Below are 23,473 nucleotides of genomic sequence, written 5' to 3' on the forward strand. Positions count from 1 at the left end.
TCTTAATTAACAAAAGAAACAAAAAATAAATATATATATATATACTGTATATATATGGTAAAAGAGTTGTGTGAAGCCATACAAGGCACAGAGTAGAACATCCTCTATATACTGCTTACATTTCCTGCTTGTTTGCCAAAATGGTTTACGTAGGAAAAAGCACTGTTTACACACTAAATGGCTATAACCAAACACTTTAAACAGAGAATGGCATTATTCATTGATGGCTGAATTACAGATTCAACCAGACAAATGTTTGCCAGTTATGACTCTTTATATTTTCAACTCATGAGGATGAGGAGGAAATTGAATTTGGGAGCACACACATTTTGACTGCAGAAAGAGATTACCATTGTGTGGGGTTTTATGGAAAAAAAAAAAAAAAAAGGTGAAATTAATTTCAGTGACATTTATTCCACACAGCCTGAGGATAACACTGGTTACGGTAGCTCTGGAGTCTGAAGATAAGAGGACGATGGTTTAAGGTGGAGGACTCGGGCAGTTTACAAAGTCCTAAGTATCCTTGGGCCCCCTCTTTCTCGAAGCACGGCTATTATATAACCAACACACACCTTGAATGCAAGGGGAAAAAAAAAAACTTCTTTAAGCACAACAATGACAAGCTGGTTATTTGCTGCTAGAGTTCATCCACCCTTAAGGGCACACTAATGACACAAGTAATCATAAGCGCTCATTTTCCCCGTTAACATGTGGATCACAAATCACCACCCATGCACAGCACACGGCCTGACACTGATCGATTGTGTTCTTCATTACACCCAGGATTTCTAATTAAAAGAAAAGCACAGATAAGTGGTTCAAACCTCTGACCAAAATAGAAAGAAAAAAGTGAAAATTGCAATTAGAGGTTTGACTGTGTTCGCTAATGGTGCCGTTAATAAGAGCGGCTGGTGAGTCACTCAATGAAGGTTTAATCACTGGGACAGGATTCAATAACAAAAGAGCATAATATTAATCACCAGAGAGTGATAACTTCACTGTTCATCTCTATGACATTGGAGGAAGGGATGAATTAATGATGCTCTCCATCTGAACACATTAAATAATAATTATCAGGCAAAACAGCATGAAAGGGACTGCATAATGAACCCCATTGTCAGGTCAATTACAACCACATAAAACTGTTCAAAGGGACGAAGCTTGTTACTAGATAGCCACACCAGAAAGGACAGCTGTGGCTTTATCAGAGGAAGGTGCTGGGCTTAAAATGTGTTGAGGGGGTGACACGTACTTAGAGGGCACTGAAACTGTGTGTAGCTGCACATGCCGACTGTAAAAAGCCAGAAGCGTTCAGTGAGGCATTCAGCAAGGAACACATAGAAAATTGGCCAGCAAAAGAAAAATGACATGACAATGATAGTGTTTTGCTGGCTCTAAAGCAAAGTCACTCGCTAAGTGTCATGTTAACTAAACTCAACTACACAGACAATGATGGACTTCACGCATCAGTGGACAGAATGGCACCTCGCTGCGTGTCAGTGACAATTTCCATCAAAGATGGACCCGTAAATTTAGCCACGCGAGTAAGTGCTGCTGGAGTTTTTCACATGCATATAAACATGCTCTGATCATTTAGTTGCCTGTTACACAATTGTCTTCTTTCGCAAAAATTTGCAAAATTTTTTTCTCAAAACTCTCACTTGTCATCCTCTAGCTTCTCTTTTGATCTAGACATCAATTACCACATTGCTGGTACCAATCTGAGACACTCTCTTAAACAAAGAGCCTACTGACCCCAAGTGTGACACATATCAATACTAATCTGACGTCTTGTTTCACAGCCGTCACCCTCAGAGCCTGGATGGCTGCACCTGCCTGACCAGAATGCCCAGGGTTAGCTACGCTCCTTCTCACTCCCTTCGCCTGCAGACATCAAACACTTATTACTCTCCATCCGGGCCCTGCTAACTGACTGGCCAGTTTGGACACACGGAGGCTCCATTATTAGAGTCATTTCAGAGCCCATCCTGACGCCTGTTAGGCAGTTTGCTACCTGGGGCTCCTGCTCCCTGCCTACCCGAATGAGTGCCAGGCCAGCCGAACAGTGATTGGACATGACATGGTGACAGAAGACAGTAGAGGAGGGCAATAGAAATAAAAGAACAGAGATGGCAGAGTGAGGCAGACAGAGCCGGGGACAGAGAAAGGTGGGTATGTTAGCCAAGGCCCTTGTGGCATAGGGTGTGCCTATCAACACAGATAAGCGTTAGCCAAGAGCTGCATGTCACAGTGGTGGAAGGGCTGGATCACTCACATCAGGGCGTCATCTGACTGAAAGATATCAATCTCTGGGCTTAATCTAAAGGGACATGGTAAAATATCCTTTAACATTGCTCTTCCACCCTGCCTTTGTGTGTCCCCTGCTTTTGTCTCTTTCGCAGCTGAAAATGTGTGTAACCTTCATTGTTGGACTTCAATCGACCACACTCATTTTCACATCCCATTTCCTCTGTCTCCACCACTGACAGTCAAATTATGATGGGCAAAATGGTACCTTGACAAGTGGCATTTAGCACAATTTGTCACCAGATTTGGAAAGAAAAAAAAGTGTGAAATAAAATGAAATAAAATAAAATAAGATTCATGAACAGCTTGGATGAATACAGTTTATAGAAATCAAATGTGAATTCAGTCATGGAAATCAAATTGAATCTATATCGTCTTTGGGGGGGGAATGAGTGTCGGGGATTTGGAGAGTTAAGTAAGTATTTGAAAATGAAGTTTTCTGCATTGCTAAATTTTGTTTGTAAAGACAGTTGTAAATGAAAGAGGGAAACCTGAATTTAAGCCCAGTAAACAAGATAGACCTTTCACAATAATCAACTTATTGCACAATATCTTGCACAGTATCTGGAAATGACCCAAAATAATCTAGCTTTTCATATCCTGCTCAACAAGCCCTCCGACTGAAACTGTCATATAAGTAATTTGTTCATCAATACAGCCCATAACAGTATCCTGGAAAGTACTGCTCCTACAGGCAGAAGAAGAGTAATCTGACTGATATGACATGAGCATTCCCACTTCACAACAGACCACATTTTCAAGTTTATCATTTAAGAGGCCACAAAGTCCTCAAAAGGAGGAAATAACAGGGTGGAGGGGGGAATTTGTGTGACCTGTGATGGAGCCAACAGTACATCCCATCAATAACATGTCAACACTTCGCTAAAACACTTTTGATCCTCCCTGGTTGAGTCTAGGCTATAGGGGGACAGTCTCGACCGGTGCATTTGATTTTGTAAGTAATTTAACAAGTAAGTACAACAGAAACCAAAACAAAATCATAGGCCGATGATGATTTTACAGCATTGCATTTGGGAAATCAGTGACTTCTGCTTAACTTGTGGCATTAGTCGGAATTATTTCAGTTGCTCTTCCTTACTCATTGTGTTACCACTAACATATATATATACATATATACATATATATATATTTATTCAATTAATTATATAGTGCTTTTCTAGCCTAGCTGATCACTGAAAGCAGTTTTTCACTACAAGCCACATTCACCCATTTACACACGCACTCATACAGGATGCAGGCATGCAAACTGGTCAGGGGTGAAAAAGGTGACAAGGGTACACGGACACACGGCACGCGCGGAAAAGTGGATTTCGTAGTTTGTGTTATAAGTGCAACTATTGAATTAATAAATACACTACAAAATAACTAACTAATACAAAGAGCATCCTCCACTCCTAAATCTCTCATCCTGAAATCAAAACATGAGACGCATTAAGTTGTAAATTATACAAAATATATATTATAAAATATACAGTATGTCCCATTTGCATTAAGTAGAGAACAGCTGTGCAGCATAAAAGATGAATTTATAGGTACAGTAGGCCTATCAATTGCATTTACTGTACTATTAGCCTATGTGTTTGACATAACATCACAGGTCTTCAAAAGCATTTAACTGTAGTATCATACATTTAATTACATTAAATTTAACGAAAAAGTTAGTCCCATGGTCCTTAAAGGAATACTACAAGTATGTAGGATTAAAAGTTTAATTAATTACTGCCCCAAGACAGCCTATGCTTAGTAATAGCCTACCGGTATGTCATTAGTAAGTGAACGATAACTCTCCCGACCACTTTCGCGGTCCGCTGTCATTAAACCATGAAAGTGAACGTTTGCCATGCCGAGCCAAACGAGCTCCACGGGAAAAACTTATATCAGCAATTCACTTGACGTACCGCCAGAGACAAATTTGTATCGACAGCTGGCACTCTAACATGAAAAACATTCTCGCGGCAAGCTTAGTTAAACGGCATTTTTTCATGACAGTGTAAGTTTTGAGACATGCATGCCACGAGCACTACGTAATTCTACATTGTGCCCCTTTTAACTTCGATTGATGGTGCATCATACTGGATGAACACGAGTGCACCTGTAGGCTGTCATCATCAACGGGGGTGTGGGCAAACAGCGAGGGGATGGGGGTCACACTCTCAAATACGACCTGTGGCAGAGCTCTCCGGACTCTGCATTGATAAACTCACGACGAATGAAACGACCTCCTCAAATGGGCAAAATGTTCCCTTTCCGTGATTATCGGAGGGTATTATGAAGGGGCATACCTCGTTAAAAAGCCAAGTCCGGCGACAATTAAGGTCTCCATTGACATTGGCTAAAAGTATTAGCAAAGCCCTGAACTTGTGTGGAAGGCGCTAGTTAGCCACTCTACAGTTACCTCGAGTAGCACTAACACAAACAGCGTTCTGTGAGGCGGTGAAATATCGAGGAATTGTAGACTATTTCAAGTCTGTTATCAAGACATTTAGCTGACACTTGTATTAAAGACACTATTAAAAGCACATTAATTGATCTAACGACACAATTCGTTATGAAGACTATTTCAGGACATCAGTCAAATTGTAGCATTTTAGCTTCAGAAGTTAACAACTGTAAACATTAATCCCTACCTGTCCTTGTCGCAATTTCCACCGTGTGGGGTCCGGGGGGGGGGGGGGAATAGGGGTTCGCCCTCACACGCCACTCTTGTCAGTCATTTGTTGTCACGACAAGAGAGCGGCGGTGATAGGTCTAGTGTAGTTTTGAGGTTCACAGTTTCACTCGCTAGTTGACATGCTCAACCCCCCCCCCCCCCCCCCCCCAATTTTTTTTTCTCCTCGGATCTATGCGATTCAGAACAATGACCCATTTTGATTTCAAAACGGCGAATTTCGCCGAAAGGTGGCAAGTTTGCATGCCTGAGGATGTCTTAGTCTATACAGTGTTATAAGGCTACACAGAGCTACATACATTCACACACCAACAGATGCATCAGTGTAGGCAGGGGCTTGGTCACTTGCTCAAGGACACTTCGACATGCAACAGATGCAATGTGCTTTGCATATAGCTGCATCCGTCTCAGTATGCCAGCACAGGCATCCCGAGACATATCTCTCAGAACAAAAGTGGATAGCTAAATACAAAGACGACAACACGGATGTAGGTAGAATCACTCCACTTTCTAGTGTCACATAATAGTGCTGGGAAGTTCTAAAGTTTGTTTTACACTTCCAGCATAAACTGGGCTTCATCAGTATTTCTTTATTGAGCCTTATAAGAGTGTGATAACATCTGTGTATTGATATAGATTTTTTTTACATTCCAATACCAATATCTGAATATTCTTAATAATCAATACTCACAATACTATGCTACTATATTACTACATCTGCGGCACGATATTATTGTATAGCAAAATTCTTTCTGGGATGGTATGTTGTGAAATAAAAGCAGTTAATGTGACAGTACAACTGCACAACTCAGCTGAAGTTAGATATCTTTTGCTGCTCAGTTCACTCATGGTAAAGCATTTGGAAATCATTACAATGAGGTGACACACTTGAACACAGTGTTTATTAGGGTGTGCGTGAATAAACCATGTGTCTTATTTACCCTAAAGGGGTGAGTTATTTGTTTGACAAGATGTAAAATGTATATAATACATTCATTGATTCATAATGTATGGTACTTGGGTTTATAAAATCTTGCCGAGGGCTTGAAGTTGAAAAAGGGTTGACCAGGTAATACTGGAGCATTTACAGAAAGGCTGTTTTGTATCATACATATGTAGAACACGAATGTATTTTTTAAAGTCTGTTGAAGTCAAACCTTCTATGATGTCTGTAACATTTTCTGTTCTAAAGAGAGTATGTAAAAGTCAATAAGGCAGTATAAATGCTGTAGCAATGATAGAGGCGTGCATTTAGGAAGCATCAAAGCCTGTTGAAGTGGTGAAAAATATATTCTTGGTGACGTTACGAGCAGTAAAAAAATTTAAATTGCGCTTATATCAAATTACGTGCTGTCATTTTTTTTGCCCGGATTTAAAATGATGAAACCAGAGTAGCCAATCAGAGAGGCTGAGGTGATGATGGGTTTGTGTTGTGTGGAATATTTCATGCCCCTCTGGCCTCCCTGTGCCCCATTCAGATGGATGGCTCCACTGCAACTCTATTTCTTTTAATTAATATGACATATCCCCTGTTCATATGCAGGGAGTAAGGAGGGGACAGCGAGATGAAGGTATGAAAGAATGATTAACTGTGGATCTGTCCCTCCTTGTGAGAAATGAGCTCGCCTCCTCTGTTCTCCCCAGTCCCTCCTCCTCTTCATTTCCGTCTCCCTCACTCTCCTTCGTCTGTGTCCTTCTTTGGCTCACTTCATTTCTTTCTGCACCCTCCCATCTCTCTCTCTCTTTCCCCTTATCTCTGTCCCCCCACCCCACCCCCCGACACTCTCGGACTGTCCTCAGCCCTTGCACATCTTCTGACAGGTAGAATAATAACGCTCGTACATCACTGCCCTGAAAAGTCCAATAACCTAAATCTTCACTTGCCACACACCCCGGGACTCAATTACTTTATTGACATGTAATCTTCATAAGGGGAGAAATATTGAGCATGTAAGGTCAGCCGGTTATGAAGACATATTATCATATTATCTGCATGAGGGTTGTAGGGGCTAGGACCTGACAAAGCTAATTATAATGGTACATGTTTCAGAGCTCAGAGCACATTATCTGCTTGGCTGCTTCGTTGAGCCACAGCTGAGGTATAGCAGAGAAGGGGATAAGATTTCAAACCTAATAGGGGTGGGATACCATCTCAGGGCATAGGAATTAATGAAGCCAAATATTATCGACTGCACATCACAGCACTAATGTCCTTGATTTGTTCAATGTATTTATCAGGATTACCATGCCATACTCTTACAGGTAACACACATCCCAATTGAAGCTGAGCAAGGAAACAATCCCTAAAACTGTACAATGACAAAAAAGAAAGCTATGCAGTTTCACTTCAAGTATGGTATAAAAAGTGCGAATAAGCATCACATCTTGAGCTCTTCCTCAACCCAAATGTCATAGCGGGTTAGTGACGGCAGGAAGGACACATGACTTTCGCTGTGTTATCCCCGCTCTCTCAGGATTATGTTGACAACGTCCTCTTTTTGAAAAAAACTGCTACATAAAGCAAAAACAATAATCTGAGTGGAGGGAATAATCAAAGGAGGAAAGATCTATCCATCCATCCATTTTCTATACCTGGTTAATCCAATGTAGGGTCGCGGGGGAGCTGGAGCCTATCCCAGCTGTCATTGGGCGAGAGGCAGGGTAATCCCTGGACAGGTCGCCAGTCCATCACAGGGCCACACAGAGACAAGACACACAACCATCCACGCTCATACTATCTCCTAGAGACAATTTAGGGTCACCAATCAACCTAACATCCATGTTTTTGAACAGTGGGAGGAAGTCGGAGAACCCGTATTTACGCAGGGAGAACATGCAAACTCCAAACTAGCCACCACACCACCGTGCAGTCAAGGAGGAGAAATGATAAAGAAAATGCAAGAAAGTTTATTTAATCAACAACATCATGAATCAGAGGGTAAAAAATAACGGTTGGCTAGCCCTGAGAGACTCTATACCTGGGTCACAGTGGAGGCAAGATATGTTCATTTAACTTTATCCCATGTCATGCCCTCTGCATTTCTGTCATCCAGCTGTTCACATTTCTAAATCAGGCTTTCAGCTGCAAAAGGAGCTGGAGATGGTGTGGAACGTTTTGCAAGTCCTGCCAAAGGTTATCTGTTAACACTAACTAATGGTGTCAAGTGGGGAGACAAATTTTACCTTTCTTATGAGACTCTGCAGGTATACTCCACTCAGTAATTTGCACTAAAATTACTTATTTTCAAAGATTTATTTCAGTTTCAGTTTTATTAAACTACATGAAGTCTTTGTGTCTCTAAGCGTTTCTTAGGAAAAATCCTTTTTTTTTTTTTTTTTTTTTTTTTTTTTTTTTACAGAGCTTCTACAACAGTTACTACATCATGAACCTGATGACTTCAACAAATACCACAAGCTGTATGCAACTATCTTATGAAAAAAGAACATTTTGTGCAGATTTGATTTAGATTATGATTCAAATGATGTCAACCATTTCCAAAAGTCTATTTTTTTATGCCTGCTTTTCCAAAGGGATGGCGAATTAAGCAAAAAGCATTTTGAATTCCTTTTAAATTACAACAATCTCGGATAAATTCATGTGTTGGAGAGAAAAAGATATGATTCAGTCAATTCAATCATCTTGCACTGCAGCGACATAACATGCCAGAAACTATTTTCGAATCAAATTATGATGGTGAAATAACTTGTCCGCTTATATTATCATGACAGAGAAACCTGCTCTGTCCGTTTAAAGGGACTTAATAAGCAAATCAAAGTGACAGATTAAAAGGTTGTTTTGGACCAGCTAGCATTTCTGTGACCCTCAGTCTTTTCACTCTAGTTGAGCTGAGATGTTGATGCCTCTGTGAACCATAAAAGGACCCAATATGTCCTGCAACTGAGGCTCCCCTTTTATATTTTTAAAGAGATAAAATGCACATCAGTTCAACATAAAAGCTTTGACATTCATATCCATTTGACCCACTGGACTTTGAGGCTGGGCAGGACAAGCTGACCCACAAAAATCACTTTGCTACACTGTGTCTGCGTTTTGTTCAGCTCTGACATGATTCATTCAGCTGCAGAGTGAATCTGAAGCAAAAAGCTCAGCTCCATAGCACTGGAATCCAAGTATTCTGGATAATGGCCTTCCCTTTTCTTTGCAAGTAGCAAATCCAAACAAGGGTTTCACCCTGTACAACGCAAGAAAAAAAAGAAATGGCACTTAATGTGAGCTATGTTGATACTCTGACAATAGTTTGTCTTCAGATATCACAGCTTAGTGTCTCCCAATTGTATATTGATGCTGAGGCAGTTGACAATAAATCACTGGATTCACCAGAGTGAACACAGAGAGTGAGAAAACAGTTTAGACAATGGCCCAGTGGAGCTTGCTATAATTGACAGATGAGTTCAGCTCTTTTCACTGCAATAGCTCTGAGCATTGAGGGTACCTGGGAATGAGTGTGTTCAATGTGTGATGTTTCAGGACCCACAACACGAACAAGCGTCTGCATTCACGTCTGAATATGTGCACCACACTATTGACATGGCATTTGCACTGTAAATATCACTTTGTCTTAGAGACTTAGGTATATCTGAAATGTATCTATATTGAAAAGTGCCCATTTACACCGTTAACCCCCCCCCCCCAAAAAAAAACCAAATAAACACAAGGGGTGTCATTTCCTATAAGTTTGTAGAAAACCCTTTATTTTGAATTGCATTTGCAATCTATCAGCCTTATTATGTGACATTATGACCTAACTTTGATTTATAATACATAAATTGTCTTTTAACAGATTTTTTGTTCGACAGAGGTACTCACCAAACCGCAAGGAACTAAGGACATGGCAAGAGTAGTAAAAGCAAGCCTTAAACAATTGTCCATCTGGAGTAATAATTAGAACTGTTAAAAAGTTTGCTGGAATTACAGATGAATGCTTTGGTAAAGCTTCATTTGTAGTGTAAATAAATAAATGTTAATCTTTAATGTACATGAGCATCAAATCTGGAGTGACCTATCTTTCCAAGGAAAATAACTGGATATAATCATCCGGTTTGGTGGACACTAGACAAAATAAATAATTTGTTTATGTAAAGGGAACAGACCTGCGCTACACTGTAATAAGAGAGATGGACTTGTGTTCATAGTGTGAACTTGTGTTTCAAAATTGCTAAATCTTTAGAAAAAGCGGTGATGTGTGAACTCTCCCTGCCACCATAGCATGCGTATATGGATGTGTGTACACAACAAAAATAAGAATAATCTTGTCTGTTAAATTATTGTAATGCTACCACTGCAGTCCAACACGATTTTTCATAATGCATATGACCAAATACCCTAAACTTAAAGGAAATTCAACTCTTATAAAAAAGTACTTCTTTTAGTTATACAATCCAGTGATTATTGGGGGTATGTCCTCTAACAAGTCCACACTGTTGAAATGTGAATTTTCTCTGAATATTAGTAAGTCTTTGGCATGCATAACTCTATGTTGCAAAGCCTGACAGACATTTGGTGATATAGCACAGCTGCTCAGCAAAGTAGCATTATAAACAAGCCACTGTGAGAATTATAATTTCATTTTGTTGAGACATTTACCAGACCAGCACTAAGTCATGTTTTCATCTTGAATGTGAGATCAGTTTTCCGAGCATCAGAAAATGTAATTTATCAAAAAACAGCCCCATTTAGATATTAAGAGACATCAACTACATTATAATACTTCTATATTATAACTCTTATCACACAATCTAAAAATGTTAGACATTGTGTTCCTCTGTATAAACATCCCTGGTACTACACGATTATTAAAAAGCTAATCTTATCCCGTTCCCTTTATAATGACAAGTTGTCCAGCATCTGTCTGCATGTTAGTGGCAATTCATCAGAATGAAGGCTTGCAAGCCCCTTCATGAAAAAAGACTGAGCAGGCAATTTGTTTCAAGGTGTACTGCCACAGAAAAAAAAGAGATAGATCTGACATCCATCCTGCAGTAAAAATATCCAAATCCATCTGGAAGTCAACACCGAACTTAAATTATCATGATGGACTCCCACTTTTGGAAACCATGAAGTCTACAGAAACCTACTCCAGCTTTAGTCTGAAAGTTTGACTTCAAAAGCACAAACTGTATCTCAGTTGCCTGGAACCGCAACTACAAATCACAGCAGAATATAATTAATGTTGCTTTATAAGAACCAGAGCTGATTGTAGCAGACCCATCCAGCTCAGAGGATTTATGTTCTGTAACCTTCCTGAGAATGACCAGTGCTATTGGGAAGTAGACCAAGGTCCAGAGCACCAGCTGTAAGTTTTTCCAAGAGGACTGGAATTGCTTGGCAGAAACTCATGTCCTTGTCTAGCTGTCAGACATATTAAGAGAAGCAGCCAACAAACTTACATCTGTTTGTGCCTGAGGAAGTTGGGTGAGTCCACTTGGTTTTGAATCATCAAAAATAAGAAAGATCTGTCTGCAATGGTCAAGGACTGTAAAGATTTAGGAAGCTCCATAGTTTTTCTGCTGCTGAGAAAATTGCTCAACATTTGTAATAATCATTTTTTACTGGTGATGGATGGAAACATTGAAAAGTACGACAGAAAATGTCCAAGTTGATTGAGGGAGCATCAGATTAATCTGTATAGCGACTTTAAACTGTTCACATTCAGATAGAAGATGCACTAATTGATTGGCAAACTCTTCTTTTCATCATGATGAAACTGCTTTAATTGCTTGACTCGAACCAATCAGAAGATTTAAGAATGACCGAAGCAACCCTTATTAAGGCAGAATATCACAGAGTAAAATATTTACTTTTATACCAGTAGCAAAGGAACTAACGAAAATAAATTCTTGGAATAACTCAGAAGCTGACAGTCCTATCCTTCCACTTTAAGTTTTTGCTGTATACGCCCAACATCAGTTTAAGAACTCAGGAGACTCTTTCAGCTACATCAAAAGGCATGGTAAAAAACAATAGTGTCACTGACATTTCCCCAAACCCTGCACAAACAGAATTATTCACACACTGTGAGAAGAGTGCCATCCGATAACGGAGAGATAATGACACTTGGTGGAAGGCTGTTTTCTCAAAGCAGTTTAGAGCTGGCTCGTCAGACTCTGGCAGTCAAGCCTGTCATGGAAGTTGAGGAGGTTATCTTGGCATTTTAATCTAGCGTGCCTCTGAAGGAGAAAATGTAGAGGTGATTTCCAGGGCTAGTAATAACAAGGACAGGCCCGCCTCCAAAAAAAAAGAAGAGCTTTCGTGGCTTTGGATGCGAACAGCGTAGTGTTTGCATGTGAAGCTGCGGTGAAGGATTGCAGGCCCAGTTTGCCTCATCCCCTCTTCCCTCATCCATCTCCATAGGCCAGCTTAAATGGATATTCATGTTACCGAGCCAATCGACTCTTGGGAGGAATAATATCACATCATCTGACTCAGATAAAGGAAATAGAGCCTGTCCTATACAAGGGGAGTATTTTCTACTAGGATATGGCAGGATATGCAGTGGGAGCTACACTGCCAAAAAAAATGACTGATGTGACTGCACCTGTCTTTAACGCTCATTTTTATTTAAATAAATGAATAATGGAGTTCAGCAATTAGTATCCTATTTTCTTTCCAAAAAGAAAGTAGCCACCGTTGCCTTACTTTTTACAGTTAGTTTATCATTACAGTTAGTGAATAATATAATTACAATACAGCATGCATATAATGTAAACCACACTCGGCCTAGGGGAAGAGCAGTAAGTTAATAACCAAAACAGTACATTACTGGTACAAGAGGTATTTAGGTTATCTATTGTACCTGAAATAATAATACTGTGTACAAACACTAAGTAAAAGTTCAACACTCACAGTCTTACAGCGGTGCAAGGGAGGAAGAATCATGAGTAGAATGTACTTGTTTAAAGCATACAGTTCTCTCAGTCTATCTAAGCACAAAGAGATAATGATTGGAAATACTCCAGTACCATACCCTCAAACTGTGATCAACAGCCAGGTACAGTCCAAGAGTAATTGTACAGCACCACTATATTACATTGCTTTATCTTTACCAAATCTGTCTTTGCAGTTCCTTTTTGAGGTTTCAGTTTTTATGGCTGCATTGTGATTTACATGACATCATCTGAGACGTCAACAAGACACACAGTCATTAAACGCTCAACTTGGACACCTCATCAGTTCAACAACTGGCAAACAGTGCAAGGAAATAAAACCTTCACAAAGTGACGAGTGCTTGAGAAACATTTTTATGAACTCAGTACCTGGGAAGAAGGCCATGTCTTTACTTTGTTAATGCAATAGACTTTTTGGTCCAGAGGCTCAGTCTATAGCTGGCAGGCAAATCTTTATATATATATTTATTTGTAATAATATTTCATGTTCTGTCATTTGTCATCGTTGTTGAGCACACACATCAACCACATTTTGCTTTACTGCAAAAGTTTACACAAAGCAGCTCAGTAAAGGACACTCTGGGAGAGTCTTAAGGAAAAGCTTACACATTGCTCTTTCCATAAGACTTATTTTTAGTTGTGTGGGGACCAGCGCAAATCTTTTTGTTTAAGAGTGATGATTGTCAGGGGACAGATCCTGCTGGTATAATCATTACGAGGCTGAGTGAAATGTCTTGCAGAACACATACATATCGTCTAAAGGGAGATGTTGAAGGTGCTCTGTCTTTTCTCACAGAGAGAGAGAGAGAGAGAGAAGACATTTCTGTACTCACGGAACATGCCAAGGCAGTCCAAACCAGAATGGGAAGATTGTCAGGAGAATGATGAGTGTTTTCATTCGAGCCACAGAGTGACATCAAACAAAGCGGAGGTGTCACTCAACTTAAGTATGGAAAAAAAATGTACTGTGACACAACAGAGTAAAGAAACAGATGTCTGAGGTAATGAATCGATTAATTTACCCAAAAAATTTTTGTGTTTACAAAAAAAAAAAAGCAGCCACTGAAAAAAAGTCATGCACTTAATCCATGCAGTTCTAAAACATACATTAGGCTTTGGTTGATATATAAGCAACCACAAATAGACATTGGGGAGCGGTATATCTGTTTTGATGAATTAAAATCTTTTAAAGCCGTCAAACTCACTTTTAGTTTTATTTAGTGTTTCGTGAAAGAACATTAAGTCATCAGTAACACCAACAACCTTTTCCTTCATAATGGCAACAGCTAAGTTTCAACACTAGCAGTTTAGTCATCCATTAGTCATGTATCCCATCCAGATGTCTGGTGTAGAAGAAGAGGGGAGGAGGAGATAGCAGCAGGTGTAGATCTCTCTGAGCCCAGCTGAGCTCTAAAAGGCAGTGCTTAGCACCCACAGCTCCGTCATCTGGCTTCTCCCCTGTCTCCACCAGCCTCTCGACAGCCCATTCCTCATCATTTGCCCCTTTTTGGCAAAGCCCAGAGCCCTTCTAATGGGCTGCTCTGAATGCTTCCAGATGTTTGTTTATTTGTTGTGCAGCAACTGTAAAACAGTTTACTCTTTGCTTGGATCTGTTCCCATTGCTGCATTTTTTTCTTTGAGGAGGAGGTGGATGAGGGGTCGAGGGGGAGTGTTGCTGGAGTTTCAGTGCAGCTACCCTCGACATGCAACGAGCGCCAACTTCCAGACAAATGAGAGATGCCCCATGGGTGTCATCGGGAAGGAGGGTTTCTGTGCCGCTTTGAAGGCTGCTCTCCTCCTGGGGTTTTAATAACAGTTGTGCATCATTTAAGATACATACATACAAAGCAGCAGGAAGCAGACCCAGGACAACAAGATTAAAAGGACCCTGGGCTCGAACAGTAAAGTATATTTCAGGCATTTTCCCTTGTCTCTTTCCTCTGCTTCTCCAAAGATTTCCCTTACATTTAATTCTGTTACTGTGGAGGGATGGCCTCATTCAATTTTATCTGATACCTGTAAAAAACGGCTACTGGAGTCTGTAATAGCAACTGAATTATACAGATTAAATCAAAGGCATTTCATTAAAATCCCCTCTATACATATGGGTATGTACAACTGAAGCAACTTTTTATTTTTTACATATTTCTATAGCACAGTTCTAATTACATTTATGACGTAAACTTGTGAATCTCACTTTGAAATGTGTCACTCAGAGCAAATGACGAGGTAGTAAATAATGTTTTCATGCAGGCAGAAATAATGCATTTTCATGGTAAGACATAAGAATGCACAGTCAGGTGCTGTGGGTTGACTGTATGGTGAAAAACAGTCTTCATATGGGAACAAAATACGTAGGGCTGGGACTCCATTTTGCACTGCTAGATTTAGAACTGATCTGGCAGTTCGACCAGCACTAAGAGTTAAAGTCAAGGTGACAGTATGAAAGGATCCTCGGGCCCCTCTTGCTAGACTGTGTAGTCCACTCGACTCTGTGTCCCGCCTTCACTGAAACACACCATCATCCTTCACTTAATCTTTTGTCTAGTTCTCTTTGTCTAGATAGCAAAGCCCCAGTTTTTTCCCTCTTTTTTGTTTGTAGCTGACCCCCTTCCCAACTTTTCCTTTCTCCTCTATCCTTCTATCTATCGTCAGATGTGGTCTTCAAGACCATGATTTCATGGCAACATCAGCACAACGTTCTGCCATTCCCACCATCCCCTCTCTCCTGCTCTTCTCTCTACAGCCACACAGTCTCCTCCAGGTTGACTCCTTCACCAACCTGGACAGGGGCTCTGTCCTTGGTTTCTACCCCTTTCTCCCTGGGCAGTGACCTGCCAGTGCTGCCGGCCTCTGGGAGCTCCTTGCTGCTGTAATTACCTTTGGCACCCAGGCTCTGGGGCTTCCACACAGGTGACATAGTGGAGGGGTTGGGTACTGAAAGCTGAAAGGAGGAAAGGGCGGTGCTTTCTGTTCAGCCAACAGGGAGATGTCAGAAATAAAGCTGATCTGACTGCTACTATAGGAGTCAGGGTAGAATATACGGTATCCCTCATTCCTCTTTTAAAAAGACCACTTTATTAACTTTTTAAACAACTTCTGTCACAGTATACTATAAAAAAAAATGTAATTTAAAGACAAATTGTGCTTTATATCACATACCGTGTATGGTTTCTTAACACTACAGCACAAAACAAAAGGAGTACTTTAAGGATGTGAAGCACTTTTGATGGTGCTAATAGGATATGAAGCATGACCAAACAAAAATACCCAAACAAACAAAGAGTGAAATGTTTAATTTACCTTGTGTTATGAAACAAGGGCATTGCAGTGAACTACACAAAATCATGCAGCATATCGTTTCACCTCCATTGTTTGTATCCTGAATATTACTCAGTAAACACTGTGGAATTACTGCCTGAATAATTTTCTCTGTTGCAGCACAGCTTTGGCGTTGCTTTCTTCTCTTTGAATGCGGACGTACTGTGACCATCTCCCACACATAAACAAAACTCAACTACGTTTTAGAAGTGTAAATAAAGGAAGGTAAAAAGAGGAGTGGGGGGTTGGGGCTTTCAGGCAGGGACATGAAGCGGAGGTGAAGGGCGAAGATGAGTGCTGCGTTATCTAAGACTGCAGTACTGCATCATGAAAATAACAAATGGAGACTGTCATTGTTGCTCAGATCTTAGACAGAGGGGAACAATATTTCACGTGTCAGATCCCCTAACCTTTAAATGGGGTGTTCTTAACAGGTCTGATTTTGACAAAGCACAAGGCTCTATGTCCTCACATCCGATGAGAGCTGCCACCATCTTGGTTTTCATGACATAGATCTGTCCTTGGCGCGATAAATGGTGCTGTAGGTTTACTCTGTTCCATAAAGGATAGGGACACTCACGGTTACAGAGTCACAGTGGTGGTCACCTCATTACTGTCGACTGTATAAAAAAGATGGACATGGCTTCCTATTTAACAAATGAAGCCAGTGTGGAAGGACCTTAAATGTGCCTTATATCTAATGGCCAGCAGGCGAAGAAGAATGTGGGTGCTAAGAGAAAAATAAGCTTGCTCCACACTTGATTTGCAAGCTCAAAAAACATCTTCTTAATGAGTGCATGGTCTTCGTTGTCAGTTTAAGTCTAATATAATAAAGCAATATTTGATTAAAAAGGACGTATTCAGGTTCCATTAAGAATAAGAAAAGACTATACAGCTGGTTATTCAAAAGTATGATGCTGTGGTGTGATTGATGGGCCACTACTGAGTGAAAGCGCACTTTTTCCATGATTCCCTGTCAGATCGCTTGTAACTTATTTACAACCGATGGCTATGGCCACAATGCCTAACTTGAGGCCTAAAAATGGAGCCTACAAGCCAGTGGGTGACGTCATGGTGGTTACATCCGTCCACTTTATACATTCTCTGGTAATCGCAAGTGTTTTTCATTGTGAAGTCAGACATGTGTGCGACAGATAAGAGCATCCCTTAGACCTAGATAGAAATTTTAAAATGTTGACCCCAACAACCTAATTCGTTATTACTTATGTACTTCACATGACCAGCACTGTAAGTCATGCCATCTGAAACCGGATTAAACTGCATTTCCAGTGTACTAAAACAAGACTCCAGATTTCAATTTACAATTAAAAAAGGCCCCACTTAATCAACCTTTTGGTCTGAAAGAAGTGTTAAAATAATTTACCCTAAAGTGATATATGAAAACTTTTGCATGATATTGCATTTGTTACACAGTCCTAATTCATTAAAAAGCTAATGAAATTCTAAAAAGTCCTAAACAGATACTGACTGAAGACTTTAGGATGATACATGTCTGAAGGTTAAAGTTAAGTCAAGTTTGGTATGTAACACATCATGTCAAATTGATACAAACTGCTTTTGTTTCATCATATAGTCTAACATGTGGGAATAGTTACCTGTTGAAATGGAGCCCCAGTATTTTTTATTTAGATCAAACTCAGTTGGAAATATGCTACCTAGGCAGTTATGTCCTTCATAATTAATTTAGAACATTGTATCTTTTTAATAAATGAAATGCATTCTTACAAGAGCGCAGAGTTTGATGTTAAGAGGTTGCTACATAATTACATCTATGCTGGGTCAATATGAGACCTAATCAATGTCAAGAATCAACTGATCAAGGTTGTTTCATCCTGTATATGTACTCTCTGCTCCCACACACATTCAGATCGGAGTTGGCAGAGATTACGAAGATTCATTCCCACTATCAACACATCACACAGATGGGATGAGATCAATAAGAATAGATAACATAACTTCAGCTCAAGTTCAGCAGATTCCCACTCTTTGCAGCCGTTAGGGTTATGACTCACATCTGCATAATCCATAGGCTGCGATTTTGAATAGGTAATCTAATGTTTTGTGTTGCCTCTTACTTATTTTGAGAACTACAAACCTCCTGATTGAGAATGTTACAAAGACAAAGCGTCTTTGTCTTTGACTTACCTTTGTGGTTCCTGGCATCCCTTGATCCCCGGGGCAGAGGGGTGTAGGGCAGAGGGCGACTCTCGGATCCCGGCTCATTGGGTGGCTTGTGGAAGGAAAACATGGAAAAAGAATCAATATATAGAGGAAAAGAAATGTTTTGATTAGTTTTAAAACAAAATGTATTACCATTCGATAAATTTGACAACCCTTTCAGGATTGGTATGGAACACACTGAAACATCGCTGCTGTGTTGAGACACATTCTGACACTACATCATGAAACTACAGCGATGAACTAATGAAGTGTGATATAAGTCTTGGTTGGGTCTTTTTTATCTCAGCTGTGACCACCTACAGGGGTCAACTAAAGGTGCAGACATTTGTCTCACTGAGGTTCAATTCACCTTTGTGAGAAGTTAGTCTGACAAGGGATGGAATAACCGCTACAGTTTTTTTTTTTTCAAAGAATAAGACAATAAATTCACATCTCTGTTGAACTGGCCATCTTATTTATTGTTCCGTAACTAAAACCCGAGATACATATCTGCATATATTCCTGGATGCACAATTGGAATGAGCTGTTGATTGTGAGCAAAGTCAGACATTCATGCTAAACAAGCGTGATGAATTTCTGGCAAAGAGAAAACAGAGGCTTCACTCTCACACAGCACTCACAAACAGGTCAAGGGTTTTTGGCATTGTTATTTTGTGGTACATTTTCAAGGTCCAAAACATCCTCTTCCTTCCCTTTACGTTTTAGCTACTGGAGCAAGGCAGTTTATCATGACGCAGCGATATCTGATGCCTTTGCAGAAATACTTTCCTTTCCTGCAGGAAAGGAATTCACTGGGCATTTAATCAAACCAAGAGGCTCGACTGACAAATACATATTAGAGATGGTTTGGAGTCGCATTTTTCCCCACCTTTATTGTTGTTCCTCTACATGCCCATGCATAACCTTGAGAAATGGAATGGTCTGCACTGTTAAATGGAACCATATTCTTCATGGGCAAGGAGAGCACCGTGAATTGAAAACGATCACATAGTGTACTTTGAGATAGCATCTCTGAAAGGCATTAAAGTCTGGCCAGCATGTGTCTCATATTACACCAAGGAGAAAAAAAAATGGTAAAATAAGCCTATTTTGAGACTTTACAACCTGTACCCTATACTGGAAGACCCCGTGTTTGAAAGAAACAGCTTGGAATAGTAATATTGTTTTGACAGCAGACCTGCAGCTCTCAGCCTCTGGAATGGCTAGAATCTGTTAAGTTGTATCAAAGCTCACTTGATGTACTTGATGGAATGAGTAACACAAGAAGTAAAACAACTCAAGATGAGAATATACAGTACTAAGTAAGAACTGCCACTTCCCATTTAAAGAAAATGGGAGGTGTCAGTTAAACGCAGCTGAACAGCAGGACCCGCAACACTGGGACTTGAGTGAGCCAGTAACAGATTATAGTGCAAAACAATCACCACCCATCCTATTTGTAAAAAAAAAAAAAACATAGTCTCTCCAATTTAGATTTTCCCATTTGGCTATGAGCATATAATTGATATAGGCAATTCCAACAAACCCACAAAGAGTGTCTATGACAATTGATGAGCTGAAGTGAGTAACTCAAGCATTGAGACAGGAATTGTGAACTGTCTCTTTCTGATCCACGCTCCTCTGAGCCACCATAATGTTGCACCCCTGCTTTCCTCATTTCCTGACCTGCTTCAAAGATCACAAGCCTGGGCCTCTTCAAGCTTGCTTGGTCCTCAAAAGCCCTCTCCTAATCCTGCTGCTTGCCTTCAATTAATCTTCCCAGTTGCCACATTATTATTGGCATCAAGTAAAGACTATGTTAGGGCTTAGACTACGGGGGTAAGTTGAATACTAGTTAGAGCTTTGGGCTGCCTTTACTCCTTGGTTTTAGTCCCTTACTTTCAGTATTACCATCCACCTAGTCTCAATGTTATGCATGACACCACTACTTCACCTCCTCGCCATCATCCCTACTGATCATGCACCCAACCCATTCAGCATCTGTGGTTCTTGTCACTTCTTGTCCTATCCAGCAAAATCCCTTTACCCCTCCCACACAACATCAATCAGCCAGCTTCGACTTGTCCCAATCCTCCTTTTTCTTCTTTCAGACCTTGCTCAGTACCCCTTGACATTTGCACTCCTTTGCTTTCATCAATGACCTGTCAAGGAATGTGAGAGCAGCAAAGATTCTGATGAGAATGCCTTTGGAACAAATGAAGGGCCAATTTCTCTGTACATACTTAGGGGGAAAATTGATTACTGTTTTCAGGCTCTCAAAGGTGTGGAACAAAATGAATAAATAGATAAAAGCTAGCGTATGTCTCATACTCTCACTCATCGCATTTCTTTCAAGTTTTTAAAACAACACTTCATGAATAGTCCAACTCCCTCTATTCCCATGCCATTTCTTTCTCTCCTCGTTTTGTCTTGATTTCTCTAGTCGTGCCAACACTGAACAGAGGGAGGTGCTGCTGTGTCGTCTATTTAAGGCTCTCGTGGACCCCCTTTTCCTCGTTCAGTCTCTGCTGTCCAGATTAGTCTGCTCATCAAGCTGAGCATTGTTTTAATTTGCTGGGCCTGGGGCATATGCTGAGTGTTCACATCATTATTGTCTCTGTGCTATGTGAGTTATCACCGCAGCTTATGATAATGTGGCACAAATTTACAGGCTGGGGAGCACCATGGATTCAGTGATAATAAAGAGTGGACAGAGGGGAGTGGAATGAGGGAGTGAGAAATGAAGAAAACGCGTCTGTGTGTATGCAAGAGAGTAAGAGACAGAAAAATAGGTGGTAGAGAGAAGAACCTCTGTTGGATGTCATTATGAAAGATGATTCCCACCTCGGATAATACATCACACCACTGCTGTCTGTCTTCTCCTTTTCAGTGTTGTTATATGAATAAATGCTGATAAACCCAGAGGCAATAGTGATTACTACTTCCAACATATCACCATGAGAGGGGGAAGCAGGAGGAGAAAGACAGGGGAGGGGTTGAAAGAGAAGAGGCAAATCACAAAGAGAGCCACACGGAGTACACAGCCACCTCCATGGTGAGGATCTTGAAAATGTGCGACGCAGAAAAGTGAGTCAGAAAATGTGTGTGTGTATATTTTTCAGCTGAAAGTTTACAAAGTTTTGCTGGGGCAGCTGTCACATACAGATATTGATGAATGTTATATTAGAGAACATCATGGTGATCTCGAAAGATTTCTTGAAAATGTATTAAACATGTTGGTTTGGTTGTCACAGTGAATGTACATGAAGTACCTGCTTTACACTGTGTTTCACACGCTGCTTTCCTCTTTAGCGGCCCCGGCTATGAAGTCTCCCCCTGATCAGCTCGTCATGACACAGCTGGTTCCACCCTTGCCTCACCTCACCTCCCTCCTTAAGACTGACCAGCAATACAATCTAATTACAGCCGTGCTACAGAGGGAGACCAGTGTAAACACCAGCCCTTTTTATCTCCTTATACATCTGGACAAGTAGACAAAGTGCTAAAAGGAAATAAATGTGGCCTGACAGCCACATCAAAGAGTTCAGCCAGAGGCTTACTGCTACTTAGGGCACAGGAATGTTGTTGCTAAGCATCAGCCCACAACCTATCAGGGTGCAAAGAGGGCCCTGTCCTGCCTTAGAGAGGGAAAGGGGAAAAGAGAGAAATGAAGAGCAGAAAGAGGGAGTGGGGGGGGGCGAGGTGGGGGCTGACATTGAGCGGAGGCTTGGGACTCAAGGAGATTTTTGTAGCTTAAAGCAATTGTTGGAAGAAACAAGCCTTCTGTTTTGTTTTCTCTTGACACCATTTCTGCTTTTTGTGCTTGCAAAAGACATGTATAAAAATGTCTTTTGATATGTTTTCTCTTTGGGTCTATATCAAAATATTTCTTTTGTGTCTGTGCATGGAACTTTTTTCACATCTTGTCTCTATAAACTGGTGCAGCTTTCTGATCATGTTAGAGATCAGAGGAGACACAACTTGTGAACTTATTTGAGTCAACATTTAATGCCGGCATGACACGGTTTTTTCTTCACTTGATGTTTTTTGTTTTTTGTTTTTTGTTTTTATGATTTGTGTTTCATACTTTTGAAGTTATGGGTTACAAACATACAACACTTTTAAAAATAAACTATGAAAAATGAACAAGTGGCACAAGCTCGGGGGTGTCTTATGGCATGTGATGGCAATGATGAAATGAAAGATGTTCTATTTCACAGTTTTTGTGAAATGCTTTAGTACACAGATTACAACAGTTATTTTACGGTATGTTATTAGAAAATATCATATCCAGCTATATTTCTGCCATCAGAATACAATTTGTTTGTTGAGGTAAAATCATTTAGGTGCATAGTTTGCCAACAATGATTACAACTGATGTGGCAAAGATACATTTAAGGTGTATAAAAATCAAATGTTTTTTTTTAATCAATTCTTATCATGTCTTCATGAGAGTGGCTTATGGGTGCAAGAAAATATCTATTGAGTTTGAATATCTGTTGTGTCCATGAAAAGTGTTCATTCCTCATTCATTCATTTTCTCAGTTAACGGCAGGAGGAAGAACATTTGATACAATGGTGCCTACTCTTTTTTTTTTTTTTTTTTTTTTTTTCTTTCCCCCTCAGCGGGAAGACTGCTGAGCGTGTGTTTAATGATTAACTAGTTCTACTCCAATGAACTTGCTCCGAATAAATGTATCATATGATCACTGATCACAAGAGCAACTGTTCTGATGTTTCGCTCGGGGCACGAGGCACTTGAAGTGAACCAGCAACAGTAAAACCTGCAGTGCTTGTGTAGGGCTAAGCGTCGGGCAGGCAAAGGTTGAGCGCTGGACGTTAATCTTCCACAGCGATGACTCATAGATGGTAATAAGGCAGTGCTTGTTTTAGGTTGAAATTTAAAAAGTCATTTGACCTTTCCTGTTGGTGTCTAGTGGAGTAAGTGTAAGTGATTTAAAGATTACATTACAGGTATGTAGTTCAATTAGCTGCAGGCTTTCTCTTATCTTGGTCAAATTTGACCTTTCCATTTTAAAGTTACAAAACAAAAACATAAAATGTTGTATA

The 23,473-nt window shown here is 40.3% G+C and overlaps 1 protein-coding gene across 1 annotated transcript in view; it reads right to left on the reverse strand.

Moving 5' to 3' along the window:
* Nucleotides 1–23,473, reverse strand: part of lrmda (leucine rich melanocyte differentiation associated) — a 223,957-nt gene that overhangs the window by 14,591 nt on the left and 185,893 nt on the right. Inside the window, exon 6 of the mRNA XM_075484471.1 lies at nucleotides 18,389–18,473. Within this exon, the coding sequence (XP_075340586.1) occupies nucleotides 18,389–18,473 (85 nt within the window). The remainder of the gene's footprint in view (nucleotides 1–18,388; nucleotides 18,474–23,473) is intronic.

This window comes from Odontesthes bonariensis, chromosome 2 (genome assembly GCF_027942865.1).
Source record: "Odontesthes bonariensis isolate fOdoBon6 chromosome 2, fOdoBon6.hap1, whole genome shotgun sequence".
Classification (NCBI taxonomy): Eukaryota; Metazoa; Chordata; class Actinopteri; order Atheriniformes; family Atherinopsidae; genus Odontesthes; species Odontesthes bonariensis.